The sequence below is a fragment of the Lampetra planeri genome, chromosome 5 (genome assembly GCF_965212315.1).
Source record: "Lampetra planeri chromosome 5, kcLamPlan1.2.h2, whole genome shotgun sequence".
NCBI lineage: Eukaryota > Metazoa > Chordata > Hyperoartia > Petromyzontiformes > Petromyzontidae > Lampetra > Lampetra planeri.
Genome location: NC_136111.1, coordinates 4,736,942 through 4,754,222, shown reverse-complemented (window position 1 = coordinate 4,754,222; position 17,281 = coordinate 4,736,942). Strand labels below are relative to the sequence as shown.

The 17,281-nt window shown below is 54.8% G+C and overlaps 1 protein-coding gene across 1 annotated transcript in view; it reads right to left on the bottom strand.

The window, feature by feature from the left end:
- Positions 1-760: 760 nt before the first annotated feature.
- The window catches only part of LOC144718707 (ovochymase-like), a 37,286-nt gene continuing 20,765 nt past the window's right edge, over positions 761-17,281 (bottom strand). The window contains exons 21-39 of the mRNA XM_078594176.1: positions 16,546-16,723; positions 15,956-16,028; positions 15,432-15,627; positions 14,830-14,984; positions 13,403-13,559; positions 12,866-12,931; positions 11,915-12,220; positions 10,586-10,726; positions 10,070-10,346; positions 9,423-9,571; positions 9,015-9,173; positions 8,178-8,225; positions 7,034-7,264; positions 6,371-6,607; positions 5,973-6,207; positions 5,429-5,592; positions 4,904-5,002; positions 3,465-3,604; positions 761-2,069 (exon numbers count right to left, since the gene is read on the bottom strand). Coding sequence (XP_078450302.1) covers positions 1,905-2,069; positions 3,465-3,604; positions 4,904-5,002; positions 5,429-5,592; positions 5,973-6,207; positions 6,371-6,607; positions 7,034-7,264; positions 8,178-8,225; positions 9,015-9,173; positions 9,423-9,571; positions 10,070-10,346; positions 10,586-10,726; positions 11,915-12,220; positions 12,866-12,931; positions 13,403-13,559; positions 14,830-14,984; positions 15,432-15,627; positions 15,956-16,028; positions 16,546-16,723 — 3,176 coding nt within the window. The 3' untranslated portion in view covers positions 761-1,904. The remainder of the gene's footprint in view (positions 2,070-3,464; positions 3,605-4,903; positions 5,003-5,428; positions 5,593-5,972; positions 6,208-6,370; positions 6,608-7,033; positions 7,265-8,177; positions 8,226-9,014; positions 9,174-9,422; positions 9,572-10,069; positions 10,347-10,585; positions 10,727-11,914; positions 12,221-12,865; positions 12,932-13,402; positions 13,560-14,829; positions 14,985-15,431; positions 15,628-15,955; positions 16,029-16,545; positions 16,724-17,281) is intronic.

The following is a 17,281-nucleotide window of genomic DNA, read 5'->3' as shown; positions in this document are numbered from 1 at the left end:
TCCATACATCGAAATCTTAAAGCCACATCAACGTTATCAATGGATTAAAAAATGAGCCTCTGACCGTTATGCTCCATATCGCCCAGATGCACGATACCAGACACGTCACGCCGTTATTTTATTTACCCATTCGCTGTGGTGCACTCCCTGGTAATCTCACGGCTCGGCGAGTTTGCCCACATCAGTGATCCCCTAGCCATGAAGTGGACCCCGTGCCAACGTGCGAATATTAGGGGCTCTTTGAAGGCCAAATCGACCTAAGGGAGGTCCAGGTAAGGCTCGGACATGTATCATTTGCCACCACTATACATGGCCAGACATTACATCCAAGTCACCTGGTGCAGAGCGCAGAGCTTAACCCACTACTGCTCACCACAACCAAAGATCCCCCCCCCCCCCCCCCAACAAAAAGTGTTAGACTACTGGAGCCGAATTATTTTAAACGGAGTGGTGGCACAGTGGTTAGCACACTTCACTGCAAATCAATCTGAGATGTGACCCGGGTACGGCTAATGTTGGTGCATTCAACCATAACCCATCGCATTTCCGTCAACAGCAGCTGCTATCCGATGGTACGAACCACGCATTTGCAAGTTGCAGATCAGTGCCCATATGAGTCATCAGCAGCCACAAATCTTGATCTCCACATCCTCAAAGTGCTGGCCTGGTGCCCAAAACAGGCCCTGTGCCACTTCCACCAACTCGCAAACACAATGTGGCCAATGAAGGCATAACAACCACAAGCACATTGTACAACAGACACCAAAATATTTTTTTTTTATTGCACGAGGGTTAAGTAGCTTCTCAAAATCGTGTATCCCACCCCCGTCCTGTTAAGAGGACACTAAGAGGAGCACCCCAGCGAGATCAAATATAATTGGGTCACAGATCTAGGCAAAAGGTAAATTTGAAATTCCCCCATGCCAAAACCAATCGTACATCAACTGCCATTGTCATTAAAACACCACCACTGCTGTAAGGCAGAGACAGCAGATGCGGGGGGGGGGGGCAAACAAGGTCCCTAAAAGCCAGGACACATGACCCCACATTATCTGCTCTAAACCACAGGGGCCCCCACAAGAAACAGCAAGCAGCTTGCTCTAGCTGCTGCTTGCCCCGACCCTGTTTGAAGGAGGGTTAATAAATAAATGATCATTTATTTTCATATTCGGTTGACAGAGCCAGAAATCACAAAGGAGCATGCTGCGGTCCTCGGGCTGGACCTGTGCTCAACACAAGTCGGAAAATAGTGTCCCCGTTTGAGCCCCCCTCTTCCCCGACATATTAACAGGCCCCAAACACTGGTGCGGCTTGAAAATGACCGCCCAATACCTGCCCGATGGCAACTACTGAACAGAAGCAAAAAGAAAATCGCAGAAAGAGCACAGAGTAATTGATTTTAGTCGAGTAACAAGTATGCAAGTTTCTTGAAAAACAATCCACACTATTTATTATCAAACCACACGTGCCAAATTAAGTTCAACCGCATAGCAGCTGTGAGAATACAACACTGATAAAACGCAGAGAACGCCACCTTAGTGGAAACACAGATCTCCCCCCCCCCCCCCCCCACTTTACAAAAAAATTACAATTACAGATAAACGCAATGAGAAGGTGTCTGCAAATATGCAAAACTGCTTCACAATGCCCGCTGCAATGTGATAGGATATATGTAAGGGTTGATAAAATGTCACAAAGGTGTAAACCGTTGCCAGAATGCGATATTCCAAGCTCCAAGGGTTGCTAGAAGTTCACAAATTGCTTGGGTTGCTGTCGAGCTTGCTGCTGTCCATCATTCAACAGGTGCTTCCCGAACCAGAAGCGAAGCTCTGTTGGGTGAACATCCTAACAGAGTACAGGCAGAGGGGTGTGGGAGGTGGTGGGATAAACCATGGAAGCCCCGCTCACACGACGCCTCCCGTCATCTCAGCGATCCACGCGGTGTGGCTGGCGATGTTGGTGTAGACGGACGGCACGTTGGGCTGGCACGTCTCGCTGCCCCAGCTCACGACGCCCACCAGCACGTGCAACCCGCCGCGGTGGCACACCAGCGGGCCGCCCGAGTCGCCCTACATGGGAATAGTGGGGGGGGGGAATGCACACACACAACCACGACCGCCATACGTCACTAAGTGGTGGTGGCATCACTCCAGCGCTTGTGCCAGGCTGTGTGCACTTTTAGGCCACGTGAAGTATCAAACACAGGACAGACCCCAGGTGCCAAGGGTTGACATGACTAGCAGATGCACACACACGTGGTTTTTTGGTAGGTGAACCCAAGTGCTCTTTTGGAACAGTGATGACAAAGACCTCCTCCATTCCATCGTACAGTTGGGCCAACCTGGCCTAATTCAGGTGGCGCCAGGTTGTTTTTCCACTGCAGATGCACTCCTGGATTTCCGACGTCACACGCAATGAAACATTCGATTAACGCCCCCCCACCCCTCCTCTGGGCACTGCTTGGTCCAACGTCAGATTTCAGATGTCTCGCTAGCTTCACGGTTTGTTTCTGGTTCGGAAAATAGAAAGTGGGCAAACCCACCAGAACACCATCAGGGCCCCCCACGCCAGCACGGGGTCCTGATGTATTTGGAAGGGGGTACGAGAGTACAGAAAGACAAAGATCCCCCATATAACCTAATCATACTTTTGTGGCAAGTGCCCTTAAGGGAGCACCTACGAAGGCCAGCTTGCATCCCACCGGGATTTTTGCACACAGCGTTGGTGTATGGTGATTTTTTTCTGCAATATTTTGCTGTCTTTTCTTGGATTTTCTGTTTGCACTTAGTCACATATTCACTTTAAGATGTTTTTTGTTCATGTTTTAGTTTTTTGTTTGTTGCGGTTGCACCCGATTCAAGAGCCGAATGGCTCACAGGGTTATACCTAATAAATTAACTTAAACTTGAACGGAGAGGTGGGGGGGATGGGTGGCCAAGAGTACGCAAGCACACGTATGCACACAGACCCACACAACTGTAGGGCATATAACTTCCCCGTGGGCATCATTTCTAGGATGGCCTCGTGTCAAGTGAGATGCGCACCACGGTGGTGAGGAGATGTTAACTACCTCGCCTGGTATACAGGAGGTCGGTTCGATCCCGACCCTGACCGTCTGCTGGATATTTTGGAATATGCATGTCTCTCCACTTGGTCGCGTGGATTTATTCTTCAGATCCTCCAGTTTTTCCCCTCCACATTTAGAATCGACGTGCATTTAGAGTATTTGACTGCTATAAATTTCCACGCGATAAGCCACTTTGTTGATCCATCATTTGTGATACCCATGTCACTTGTAAAAAAAAAAAAAGTGACAACAGCTCCGTGAGCCCTCACCTGGTAAAAAAATAAAAAATTCGTTCAAAGAGCATCGGAGAAAAGACGCTGCTGTAATTCAAGCGCGAGGTAAACTCAAATCCTCGCCCCGACGCGCGACGACACCGCCGCCCCCCCTCGGCACGCACCAAGCACGAGGACGCCCCCGCCGCGCCCGCGCACACGTTCTCGGCAGTCACCACCGCCTCGAGCCCCCAGCGCTTCCTGCACTCTTCGTTGCCGATGAGGGGCAGCGTGGCCTGCTGCAGCTGGTCAGGGTACACCTCGTCTGTGGAGGTGAGGGGGGGGGACAGGCGAGGAGTTTCATTTGGTGCAAGGATATTTGCACACAGCGTTGGTGTACGGTGATTTTTTTCTGCAATATTTTGCTGTCTTTACTTGGATTTTCTGTTTGCACTCACTCACATATTCACTTTAAGATGTTTTTTTGTTCATGTTTTTGTTTTTTGTTTGTTGCAGTTGCACCCGATTCAAGAGCCGAATGGCTCACAGGGCTATACCTAATAAATGAACTTGAACTTGAGTAGCAGAGGCACGCATGGATTCTGTAACGCTTTGGGGGTCCTGTTTATTAGCGAGAACAGCAGTGGTAGTTGCTTGCACCAGACGCGCAGGAAGTTGATATACACAAGGCAAATATCCCCCGTATAGTCTTAGACTGTTGGGGCAAGTGCTGTAAGCGTGAACGGCACGAGGGGGTGGGGTGGCCAGTACCACTCAGGTCGCGTTCGTCTCCCTTAGTGGAGATGTTTACTCATGGCACCAGGTACTAATTTGAGGCCGAGTTGACCTAGGGGAGGACCAGGACCGTTTCAGGTAACTGCTAGCGTCACCACTCCCCACTATGTATATAGGCTGCAAGGAGACACTGGGCTCTGATAGAGACTGGTGGGGGGAACCAGCAACCCTTTGGGGCTAGTTTTCTGTTGAGCAAGTCCCTGATAGCAACACAACTTTACACTCCAACTTACTTCATATGCACGATCACCTTCACGAGTGTTATCATGCGCTCACTCCCTCCGCACCCGCCCGTTGCACGAGGAAGGGCAGAGCCAATGCATGAAAGCTTTTAACCTCAGTTGGGCAGCGGTAAGGATTGGCTCATTTTCTCCCAAGTTGCACTCTGGGACAGCGGTGAAGCTTGAAGTGTTGGCTAGACGTGTACGGCCATTGACGGAGGACACGGAGCACAAGGTGAACGCAGCGCATAGAAGCACCGAGGAGACGTAACTGCTTGGAATTACGTTGAGGCAACCACAAAGGGGAACCACGTGGATCGGAGGACACGGACAATACATCATCTTGAGGAAAGGACGCGGACCCTACTTGGGTCAGGACACGTCGTTATAAGGGATTCATGGTGGAAGGTGGAAGCGATGAACTCGGCTCGTGTACCGGTGCCAAATGGATTGTTTTATCAACGATGGAGGGATATAGCGGGTGGCTCGGGGAGGCCTTCATCCAGTAGGAGATAGATCATGGCTGCTGATGACCGTCACAATACAACTCCCACCACCACTTGCCATCCAAGGATCCCAACGATGAGGGAATGAGAATGTCCACCCACCGAATGGGTCTGTGGACCCCCATCCCGTCGTCACACACATCTTCCCCTCCTCGAACACCTCTCCGGCCTTGGGCAGGCACACAGCCATCACACTGGGACCTGCGCACAACAAAAAAACAAGGATTGGCACACCCATTTAGTCCTACATGCTTCCAGAAAACAAGCATCGTTATATAAAACGCACCTATCAAGGGGTGCCTACGGGCGATGTGGATGACAATGAATGGGCCAGCTTCGTCTCCCCGCTAGTTGCTGCAGCACTGCACTTTGAACTGCGCTCTCAACCTGGCGATGAAAGAGTTTGACGACCGGCCATGGCTAACACCACTGGGCATGCGGTATCAAAACTAGTCCTTCATTTGCAACCTGCAGATGAGAGTTAACACGTAGCAGTTATTCGTGTATGGGCACAAATCTCACCACTCAGTAGTGGTGGTTTGTAGTCGTGGAGGGGGGGGGGGGGGGAAGAGGTGTCCTCTGACCTCAAGTGTGAAGGGGAGCGGGAGGAAGAGGAGAAGGGCGTACCGATGTGAGCGGGTGTTGCAAGCTGCAGCAGCGCCAGATCGTTTTGGGGGGGCATCCCCCCGTAACCCGGGTGGGTGACGACACGCGCCACCTGCAGCCGCTGCCCGTCCCCTCCGCGCTCCCGCAGGTCGTTTAGGCCCAGGACCAGCGTGTCGGAGGCAGCGCTGCCCATGCGCAAAAAGACAACACGCAGTAAAGTCTCCGCCCCCCCCTCATTAAGCAAAAGCTACCAGGTTTTGGGGAGGCTCAACCAGGACACACGGACGGAGCTGGGAAACTCCCTTCCGTCAGCCCTGCCCACTTGTACACGGCCACACCCACTCAACCGCTAGCCCCGTCACTGGCCCCGCCTGCTGCTCAGGCCCTGCCCACTCAGACAACCCCGCCCACCATACTCAAGTAGCTGCACATTTTATTAGCTCACCGCATGCGCGTTGAAGCCTGAAAGCCAGAACACCTTGCAATTAGGACAATAATTCCGATTTTTACAAACTGGGACTGTCCCGGCCAAACCAGGACTGCTTGGTTGCGCACGAGCGGTCACCTGACGTCGCAGTGCGCTGCCGTGATGGCCCAGTGGGGGTGGATGAGGGTGGCGCCGCAGTAGTGACCCCCTTGCCCGTACTGCACGCTGCCCTGCCAGGGCCACGCGCGCTGCGCCGCCTCCGTTCCCCCGACGACGCGCGACAACCCCAGCAGGGGGTCCACGAGGACGCGAGCGCTGCCGGCCGCCGCCGCAGTCCCGTGCAGGCCGCGGATCACAGGCGCCCCGCACGATGCTGTGCGGCACCACGGTGCGAGGGGGCGGGCAGCGGAGGTTCGAGACGTGTGGACGTGAGGGAGAATACAAGGGGGGGGGGGGAAGACACCGGTTCGTTTCGGATGTTACTTGGCCAGGTTCGCGAGGAGCGGTGCCGATCGGGGCAGGCAGCAGGCACTGACCGGTGGCACCGAGGAGACGTCGTCCACCGCCCGCAGCTGCCCTGCCGAGGAGGACGGGGGCCGGCGGCGCGGGGCCGGTGCCGGGCGGGACGCTGGGAAGGGCCTCGAGCGCGTCGCCCGCCTCGAAGCGCAAGCGGAAGCCTCGGCCCCCGAGTGCCGAGTCCGAGTGGAAGGTGACGGTGAGGAGCGGCCCCGAAGAGACGACGGACGTGGGGGGGCTCTGCGAGCAGAACAAACCTGCGAGCGTACGCGCACACAGTGACGGCGAGAACAGCCATTCTCACGTAGGAGGGGCGCGCCCCCTCACCATCGCCGCCACTCACCAATTTGTAACTATATTTTATTTTACCAGGTAAGGCCCACTGAGCCACATGGCTCTTTTCAGAAGCGACCTGGCCACAATGATTAGGTCAACGAAGTGGCTCATCATGTGGAAATATATATCAGTCAAATTGTCTAACTGTGGAGGACAAAAACACGAAGAAAAATATATTATCACAAGGAGACAAACTCCAAATATACAGCAGGCGTCACGGTCGGGATTGTACCCACAAGATCCTGCATACCAGGCGAGGTATTTAACATCGCCCCCCGTGGCGAGATGTTAACCTAGGAGGGGGAGGGAGGGGGGGACACGCCGTCACCATCGCTGCTGCCACTCACCGAGGAGGGGCGCCCTAACGTCGGGCCCGTCGTGCAGGCTCAGCGCGTCCCACGTGCACCCTGGGCTCGTCTCCAGGTCCACGTCGAGGACGTGCACGCGCAGCAGAGCGCCCGACACAGAGTAGAGCGTCCACGTGCACTGCAGGCCCGCGCCGTACGCTTGCGGGTACGCGGGCGACGACACGAAGCCCCCTGCGGCGCCCGCGCGCACCACCTCGAGCGCCAGGCAGCCTGCCCGTGGAGTGGAGGTGCGGGGTCAAGGGGTGGGGGGTTAAAAGGTCAGCAGCCCCAAATGTCACAGCCCGAACAGATTGAAATGTTCTTCTGGGAAAGTTTGGCGACGCCACATCCAACCGGCTCTCCTTGTCCTCATGGTACGTAGTTCTCACAGGATTATACAATATAATAATAAAGGGTCATGGATAGCCATACCTTGATGCTCTTGTAGTGGTGGTACCTTACGCTGGTAAGCTCTTACTCCAAGCCGGTGGGAGCAGCGTTCCAGAAAAGTGAGAAATTGGAGTCCTGCGCGAACAGAGCACCTCTGGGGCCTCCAACCCCTAACATAAGAGTTCAGTGGGGGGCTGCCCCCCTTTGTCCACCGCTTGTCTATTTATAAACTTGGAACTGCCAGTAGAGGGCGTCCTCTCAACCTTCTGACCTCCACAATTGCAATCGCACCTTGGCCATTGCGATCAGCCTCGCGCAATGGGAACACACGCGGCCGTATTGAGATTCACAATTTATTTGCTCAAGTCGGGTAACTTTCTGTTTGTCGAACATTTGGAGTCGTTTCTCGTGTACGACTGGCATCGCGTGTCCATGGTGTAGACGTCGTTTCTGCGGCCGTGCCCCGATTGTAACGGTGACCGTGTAAGAATTAAAGCTGAAAACGCATTTGCTGTGTCATGCATCCTATTAGAAAAGTACTCCTTTTTAAATTTTATTTGAAAGTAGAATACATTGCTTTCAATGGATGAACACATTTGTTTGTTGATGTATACGTGAATTGGAAAACCTGGCAAGAGTGTGTGTGTGTGTGTGAACGACGATACAGAAAGCATCGTTTTGGATGAGCTAGCAAGTCGTTTTGCGAGCAGCTCACACACAGGGCGAGAGCCTTGCCAATGTGAACGTCACTCACCCGTTTCTCCAGGAGCAGATGGGCTGCCACTTGGCACAGTGGGTAATTCTGCAAGAACAAAACAAATATCCATCGTGTAGCCTCTACCAGACGGAACATTCTGTTAGCGAGCGCCTTTTAAAAACCGGCATGGCACACGAGACGCTCCTTGGTTGTTGGCAGCGCCACACATTACCGCACAGCACCAGGTACTCATTTAAAAGCAGAGTCGGACCTAGGGGACAGGCCCAGGACCAGTTGTAACGACTGTTAATACCCACATAAGCACGTGTACACGACAAGGGCGACCTGAATACGGTGGATACCAATGTTTGTCGATTAGTAAACAGCTCCTCTTTCTTTCCATTAGAGAGGAGCTGTAGCCCTGAGCCTGCGGTGTAAGAAATTCCACAATTCTACAGCAGATGCAAGTCGATCCACAAAACCACACTCCATAGATAAATCATTATTCATTCACCGCCCTTTGTCAAACGACTGCTGGAAGAGGGCCATCTCTCGCATGGTTGTCGGTCATGGAGTTTGTTTGACCATACTTCACCGTGCTGGTTAGTGGGGGTTGGTTAAAAAGGAGGGGGGGGGGGTGGCTGGACCAGTTCAGATATCACGTCGACGTTAGCGGTGGCTGGAAATCAAATTGAGATGGGTGGGAATCAAATTGAGATAACCTGGATCATAGTCCAGTGTGAAACCCGCTTGGCTCATCACCAGCAAGATGTGCAAAACACAAACTAATTCGCACATCAAGAAGTGGGGGGGGGGGGGGGGGCTTGGTCCTGCGAGTGAAATCTCCCATAACTGTCAAATGACAGCGCACAAGGTGAGTGGGGGTGGTCTTACCTGCAATTGGCTCTTGAAATGTGTAGGTCAAGTTGAATCCCAGGTCATCAGCAAAACCTCTCAGCTCCCCTGGCTTCCCCGGGCCTCCCGCCACAAACTCCAACGCGATGTCGTGACCCGTCTTCAGTGGTGGGGGCAGCGTCCTACCGCACAGGTGCGCTGTGCGTACGCATGCACGCAGCACGTTCACATGTAGGGAAACACACACAAAGACACAGATGCCCCCGTGTAGCCTAAACAGACCGTTGGGGGTAAAGTGTTGTTAGGGCGAGTGCCTACGACGGCCGGCACGGAATACGAGAGGGTTAAGGGGGGGGGGGGCAGCACCATGCTGGGCTGGCCCACCACCCCGTGCCAGCGGATACCCATCCGAGGATGTGACGGCGTACGCCAGCACGAGGGACGGACCTACGAGGGAGCGCGTGTCTGCGGTGGCGTTGAGCTCGTAGACGGAGAGCGAGTCCGTGCAGTCGCCGGCGGAGCTCACGCGTGTCGAGAAGCTCGCGAAGTCAAGGCGGATTAGCGCAGAGTTGGGGGCCACCACTCGCCACGAGCATCTGATGAGAGAATGAACACGGGGGTGGGGGGGGGGCAGCTGAGTGTCGGCTGTGCATGGGACAATGAGCTACGGAGCTGCCGCTGAACGACGCGTCGCAGCGGGGGGAGGGGGGGGGAGCGAGAAGGGCCGGAGGTCCACGCAGTTTCACGACAAAAATCACTCACAAATTGCACAACATTCGCCTGCAACTGCTTTGTCCACAGTTGAGCAAGTAGTTGCACAACAAATATGTAACACCCCACACACCCCTTTCACCAGTTAGCTCCACCGCCCCCACCCCCCAACCACCCACGTCAGGTTTTTACGACCAATCATAGCTTGATTGTGCACGTGATGAAATACGTCGTGACAAATTGCTTGTATGCAACCGGTTTGCCCGACCGTTCGCAACTGGTTGCAGAGACGTCCACACGGCAAAGGATGCCCGTTGCACGCAACAAAGTTGAGAGCGACCGATTTGCTCAGGCGTGGAGCCGCCTCAAGCGCGACAACTCACCGCACGTGCGGCGGGTAGGGCCACGGGAAGGCAGGAGACGAGATCGTCCCCGCAGGTTGCTCAAGCACCAAGTCTCCGCACTGGGGGCTGGCGGCTACCTCGGAGGGACGGTGGTAGAGTGGAGGAGGTCGTCGTGGCGGAATAGGGGAGACGGGGGGGGACGTGGGGGCCACGGAGGACGTGGGGGCCGCTGGGCCATGCGATGCCGAGACGACCAGGGTGGAGTTGGAGGTCGGGGATGGTGGCACCATCCCGTCCAGCAGCTGCACTGGAGGTCCTGAAAATTGCCACGAGGTTAAGCGAACCAAACGCAAGGTGGCCCTTCCAGGTCATGAATTGGCAAGGGTTCAAGGTTACACTGCTCTGTCAGCGGCAAATGCAGGATCACTTTTCTTGATTATAAAAATGATTAAAAAAAGTAACGAGGTTGAACCCCCGATTAGAGCCTCAAAAGATGTTTTAAAACACCAAAAACAAGACAGCTTTCCTCGCATCGGGGAAGAAAAAAAAAGGTACCTGGCATTTGCACCGCCAAGTATTTGATTGCAAAGCCACGGTTTGACGACAGAGGCAGTGGCCCGGAGCGGAAGTGAAGAAGAACTCGCGGTCCAGAGCTGCGCAGCAGCAGCGGGCGCGGCAGGAGCCCACAGAACCGGCCTGCAACACGGCGACGACGCCCCACGTGGTGGGAAAAAAACAAAGACAAAAGATCCCCGACCCCCCCACCCAATGTAGCCTTTAACAAGACTGCTTGGGGGCATTAATTCTAGATTTGAAGCTTTCGTGACTGCAAGAATTCATATTCATAGGTTTTTTTTCGGTAAAGTCACGTAGGCAAAATAATTTTTTACCTACGTGACTTTACCAAAAAAACCTGAGAATATGCTTGGGGGCAAGTGCTGTTAAGCGAGTAGTTATGAAAGCTGGCGTAGCACACGATTGGGTGGGTGGGTGGCCAGCATCACGCCCGGCCACCTTCGTCTCCCCAGTGTTGATGTGTATACATCGTGAAAAATACTCATTAAGGCTGAATGACACACACACACCCTGACGGATACCTACAGATATGCGCACGCACACAAAGCCCACACGCTTACACATTGACAGACACCTATATGCAAGGCAAAGATCCCCCCAGTATATAGCCCATTACTGGCTGGTGGTGCAAGTGCTGCTTGAGGCCGAGACAACCTAGGGGAGGGCCCAGCACTGGGTTCATACACGTAGCTGCGCGGGATCCGTTTGTGCGAGCAGCAATTCTTCACAAAACACTACAGCCGTCTGTGAAACATAACACCTTTGGCGGTAGCCTGTGCATCAACACATGGCATGGACACCAAAAGGACCAAATCATTAGTCTCATTTTTAATCACTCAGGGCTGCACTGCTCTGGGAGATCCGAATGGATACTCCGGTCTCTTGACACAACACCAATAGAAGATAAAATATAGGAAAGACAAAATATTTTGTTGGGAAAATAAATGTGCTTTGATGTTTGCATTGCCTTTGCGCTGTTCGGATTTTGTCGATCTCTGGCGAGGACAAGGCCGTAAAAAGGAGGCTGCCATCTCTGGTGTAATGGCCAATCAGTTTCGAAGACAACGTGTACATTATTCAAAGCACGTTTGTTTGCATGTTTTACCATAACGCATGTGTCGTTAACCCAGACGCGATTGCCTTGCAAAAGGTGTCCATTTCGTGTTTGAGCATCTTAACACCCGAATTTGTTTTGTAAATCGTAAAAAGCCGAGCCATCTTTCATCAATTCGATTAAGGCGAATTCGTCCGTCCCCCCTTAGATTTTCTTTCTTTAAGCGCGCAGCAGTGTGCCCCCCCCCCACCCACCCAGGAGCGGAGCGGCGAGCGAGTTCCCATCGTACAACTCCAGCGCCTCCTGCGCACAGCCCGTCGAGTTGTACAGGGACAGGTCTTCCAGCACCAGCTGCAGGGCGGTGCCGCGTGCCACTGCTGGTGGCGCCACAGAGAGCGGCGGCAACGCCGTGCCAACCTCCGGGTTAGCGTCTGGTCCCGCAAGCAGGAGCCAGCTGCAGTTGCGGCCGCCCGGGTACGAGTCCGGGTAGCCGGGCGATGACAGCTGCCCCTCCGTCGACGGCACCACCGCCACCTGCGCAACGCCCGAGCAGTCCCACGCTGTCGCACGCGCGCAGCGAGACACCGTCAAAAGTTTGCACGCGTCCCTGCAAACGCGCGCTCGCCGATTTCAATTCGCGCAGTTAGCAGCAACACACCAGACCGGAAATCCACAGGTCGCCGGCTCAATTCGCTCGGCGAGGAAGCCGAAACGATCGGTGGTAGGTTTCTTAAATCCTCTCCACCTCGATACACTCTGCACCAACAACGAGCGCAAGGGACAAGCCAGGTGGGGGGGGGGGGGGGGCAGCACCAAGGAATCCCAGGGTATTCTCGGGAGATTGGGGCCACCCCCATCAAAAGACAAAGATCCCCCCCCGTATAGCCTTAACAGACTGATGGGGCAAGTGCTGTTAGCCAGCACCTATGAAGGCCGGCACGGCACACGAGGGGGTGGGCGGTCAGCACCACGCCCGGCCGCCTTCGTCTCCCCAGTGGCGATGTTTACTACACACCGCACCAGGTACTCATTTGAGGTCGAGTCGACCTAGCGGAAGGCCCAGGACCGGTTCAGATAATCGTCAACTCGGGTCTCCGGGTTCGTAGCGCAGCGGCACTAACAGCTGCACTACCGCTTCCCACACACACACGTGTCCCAGGGCACACGTGTTTAAACCGCCTAAGGGACGTTCTACGAACGCGTACCCATTTTGTGGGGTCGACCGGCTTTATACTTGCGGACGAGAGCTGGGGCAGGAGCCATGGGAGGAGCTGAAAGGCAAGGAGAGTGAAGAAGTCACAAACGGGGCCGTTCAGCAGCCTTGTTCACAGGGCTGTTCAGCAGCCTTGTTCACAGGGCTGTACAATGGGCAGGGGACCAGTTCAGATGTCACTCACTCGCCACTGGTGTTAACCGTAATGAACTGACGTCGCAGGGTTCATGGCACGGTGTTTGTTCTAACGGCCGGGCCACTTGCTGCCAACTGGCCACTGTGGGAGTGTGAAGCTCTGTGGGTCTCGACGAGTCCCTAGAAATACGCGTTTAGAATATTTGGCTGCTGCTATAGATTCCCACACGATGACGACAAGCCACTTCGTTGAGCTGCGATCATCAGCGATGGGCAGGTCGCTTCTGAAAAAGAAGAGCTCATATACCTCCGGGGCCTTACCTGGTAAAATAAAAAAGTTTGGTTGTAAGTTGTAGGGCGAGCAATGGGAGAGGGGGGGGGGGTGGGCCCTTACGGGTCAGCACCGCCTGTATCCAGGGCAGGAGGCTGGCGACGCGCGTGTACACGCCGGGACGGCCCTGCTTGCCGCAGTCCTCGCCCCAGCTCGTCAGCCCGAACACCGCCATGGAGCCATTGGTCAGGGAGCAGACCAGCGGCCCGCCGGAGTCGCCCTGCGACAGCCAGTCACACGGGGGGGGGGGGGGGGGGGGACAAGCGAAGAGCTTCATTTGGTGCAAGGTACACGAACAAACGAGCCGAGCAGCAGAGCCGCGCATGGATTCTGTAACGCTTTGGGGGTCCTGTTGATTAGCGAGAACAGAGTTCCTCCAGTGTGGGCGAGAGATGGGGGGGGGGTGGGGGTGGTCTGTCCGGGTGTTGTCCGTCTGAGCTTTTGGATTTCATTTCGCTCGTGTTCACATCAATTGTACGTTTAGATAAAGGACATTTTCTTCATGTCTGCACATGCCCATGTAGGCGATAGGCAAGAAAGAGGTGGTCTCTGAACTTGACAGACGCAGGTAGTCGACAGCAGACTGCAGGGGACGGGAGTTCCAGGCTGTAGGAGTAGTAGAGGAGATGGAGCGATGTCTCACCAAGCAAATGTTGAATGGGGGGGGGGGGGGGGGGCTTCAATGGAACGCCTTGATTGCTGGAGCATAGTGTGTGGAGGGCAGTAGTTCGAGACGAGGGGAGAGGTGGTGGCAGGTACCGCATGTCATCAGCCAAATGGAGGCTGTTCCAGCCGCACGACCACACCAAGTGCACCGCCGATTCTAAACAGGCGCTCGCACTCGGCACGACTCAACCGTGTTGTCGTGATAGAAGCAAAACACGTGCTTGCACACGTGTACGCACGCACACACAAAACACGTTTGCACCTTATTCTTAGGTTTTTTCGGTAAAGTCACGTAGGTAAAACATCAAAATTAATGAAAATAAAAAAATAAAATAAAAACAAAAATCACGACGTTTCGGAGGCAACAAGTCTCCGTCATCAGGTGGGACCGTCACAGCCGAATTAGCTGCATCTAATTCGGCTGTGACGGTCCCACCTGATGACGGAGACTTGTGTTGCCTCTGAAACGTCGTGATTTTTGTTTTTATTTTATTTTTTTATTTTATTTTCATTAATTTTGATGTTTTACCTACGTGACTTTACCGAAAAAACCTAAGAATATGATGCCTTGCAGTCACGAAAGCTTCAAATCTAGAACGTTTGCACCTCTTTGCGTGTACGCACGGGTGTGTGTGTAAACATCGTCACTCGGGAGACAGAAGCTGCCGGGCGTGGGGTGCCGTGAATTAGTGCACGGCACCATGAGGGTGCAACGTGCCGGCCTTCATTAGGTGCCCGCGAACAGCACTTGCCCCAACAGTCCGTCAAAAGGCCACAAAGGCGGTGGGGGGGGGAATCCTTTGTCTTTTCATGCGCGTGCGTACCTGGCACGTGTCCTTGTTGCTGGTGGATGGGAACCCCGCGCACAGCATGCGGGCGGAGATGCCGCCGGGATGGCGCGGGTAGTGTTCCCGCTCGCACAGCGCCGAGTCCAGCACGGGGACCTGCAGCTGCTGGAGCCGCTCGGCCGGCTCCCCGTCTAGGCGCCGGGGGGAGGGGGGTTCGCGAGCACGGTGGGCACAGCCAGGGGTGGTGGGGATGGGGAGGATGGGAGCAGTGAAGTCGTTTTTGCACGGCGGTCGTCCCTCTCGGTGCCCTTTAATTCGCAACGACAAAGATACGCTCGACGCGGCAGGATGAGCACGTGTAAACATTGTCACTTGGGAGACAAAGGCGGCCGGGCGTGGTGTTGGCCACCTAAAAACCACACGGCACAGCGTCATCAGGAGTCGGTAACCAAAAATAACAAGCTATTTTTCTCTAAATCAGTACAAAACTGAAGATTTCAAGAGCCGCGATTGCGCGCGAGCACATCGATACCGTCACGAAGCAGTCGGGGGTAGACGGAAGGCTGCAAGACTCGAGCCAAACCATCAACCTCCACTGGAAAGCATTCATGAATGAATGAAATCCACGCGGGGTACACCTTGGACGAGCGCGCCCCAGCCCGTGACGACGCACACGGACGACGGCGCCACGTCCCGCGCCGCCTCCGGAAGGCACGCGAGCCGCACCGCGTCGCCCAGCTGCGCCGGCGACGCGAGTCGCACGAGCGCCACGTCGTAGTCCGCCGTGGTTTCGTTGTAGCGCTCGTGGCACAGGACGAGAGACACCCTGCGCGTCTTTCACGCGGAAAAAGCCACGAGAGAAACATCCCACTCCACCCCCCCACCTCGAGTCGTACAGAGACTAGTCAGGCAAGGGCTGTTGGTGTAGTGCACTAATCGCTACGCCCACCACTGCTCCTCGCATGCATGTGCATGTCAGAGCAGAGAGAGAGTGTGCAGGAGGGGCGGGGAAGTAGAGCAAGATGATAGGGGTAGAGGGACGGGGGTGAGTTCGGTAGAGGATTTTAAAACACACAAAACAGAGGGCGAGTTTGGGTGCGAGATGACGATCGTTTTTGTACGATTGCGCGTGCGCACTCCCCCTCCCCCCCCCCTCGCACACCTGCTCCGTAGGCTCCTGCTGGGTCCGGTCGTGATCTCCCAGCAGCGCCTCCCAGTACAGGGGGTAACGCATGCTGCACAAAAGAAACCACGCAACAAGTTGCCCAGACGCACCGTTAAACGAGCACCTACTTGTAACCGCAGCGGCGCATTGAGAAATTCGGGAGTTGGCTCGTAAGGGCATTGGGTCAGAACGTTACAACAAAACAATACAAAAACACGATAAGAGTGCAAAGTATAGGAAGGGTAAAAAAACGAAATTATCATAAATAAAACGTATTTGTTTCTTACCAGGTGAAACCCACGGAGCTTCTTTTTCAGAAGTGACATGGCCACAAACGATAGCTTAACAAAGTGACTCATTACGTAGACATTTGTAGCATCAATATCATCTCATCTCAATGCACGGTTCGAAAATGTAGAGAGAAACCGGAGGAGGACCCAGAGACAAAAAAAATCCACGCAGAAATGCAAACTCCAAATACAGCGTTAAAAATCCCCCCTTTCCTCCCACCCCACACGCCGCCACGAACACAACCGCGCTTTCACTCCTCCTCCGCGTCCCCCCAACACTCGCGCAGCGGCCGTTACTTTCGGAAGCAGTGGGCGGCCGTGAGCAGCCACTGCGGGTGGACGAGGACGGCGCCGCACGCGTGGTCGCCCAGCAGGCGCAGGCTCGCCGTCCACGGCCACGAGTGGGGCCGCACCTCCTCGCCGCCGAGCACGCGCGCCGACACGTGCGGTGACACGGGGGCCACGCCGCACGACTCTGGCCGGTGCGGGGGTTGGAGGTACAGACGCGCACACACACACACACCACGGTTTTCACGTCACCGACGCCACAATGTGTAGGCGTGCCACACACCGCACCACTGGCGGCGCGGGTGGTGGGAATGGAGGCGCACACACACCACGGTTTTCACGTCACCGACGCCGCAATGTGTAGGCGTGCTGCGCACCGCACCACTGGCGGTGCGGGTGGTGGGAATGGAGGCGCACGCACGCACACACGGTTTAAACTTCTTTCGCACCGTACGTAGCCCTACCGCGATAATCGGAGGTGCGGGGAGAACGGACGACAAACTAAACACAAAAAGCAGTTGTTAAAGGAATGAGTGTTTAATTTAGACGATTTAAAAGTGCATAGCCCCAGAGGCTTCCTAATATTGGAAGGAAGAGCATTCCAGACGGCCGCAGAAGCGCATCTGAAAGCGCGCGATGCGGTAACCGTTTTTCTTCAATGGTTTGCCAAAAGCCGCTGCGAGGATGACCGGGGTTCGCGTGATGGTTTGTGCTCTTGACGCACACAACCCTTTGTGGAAATGCA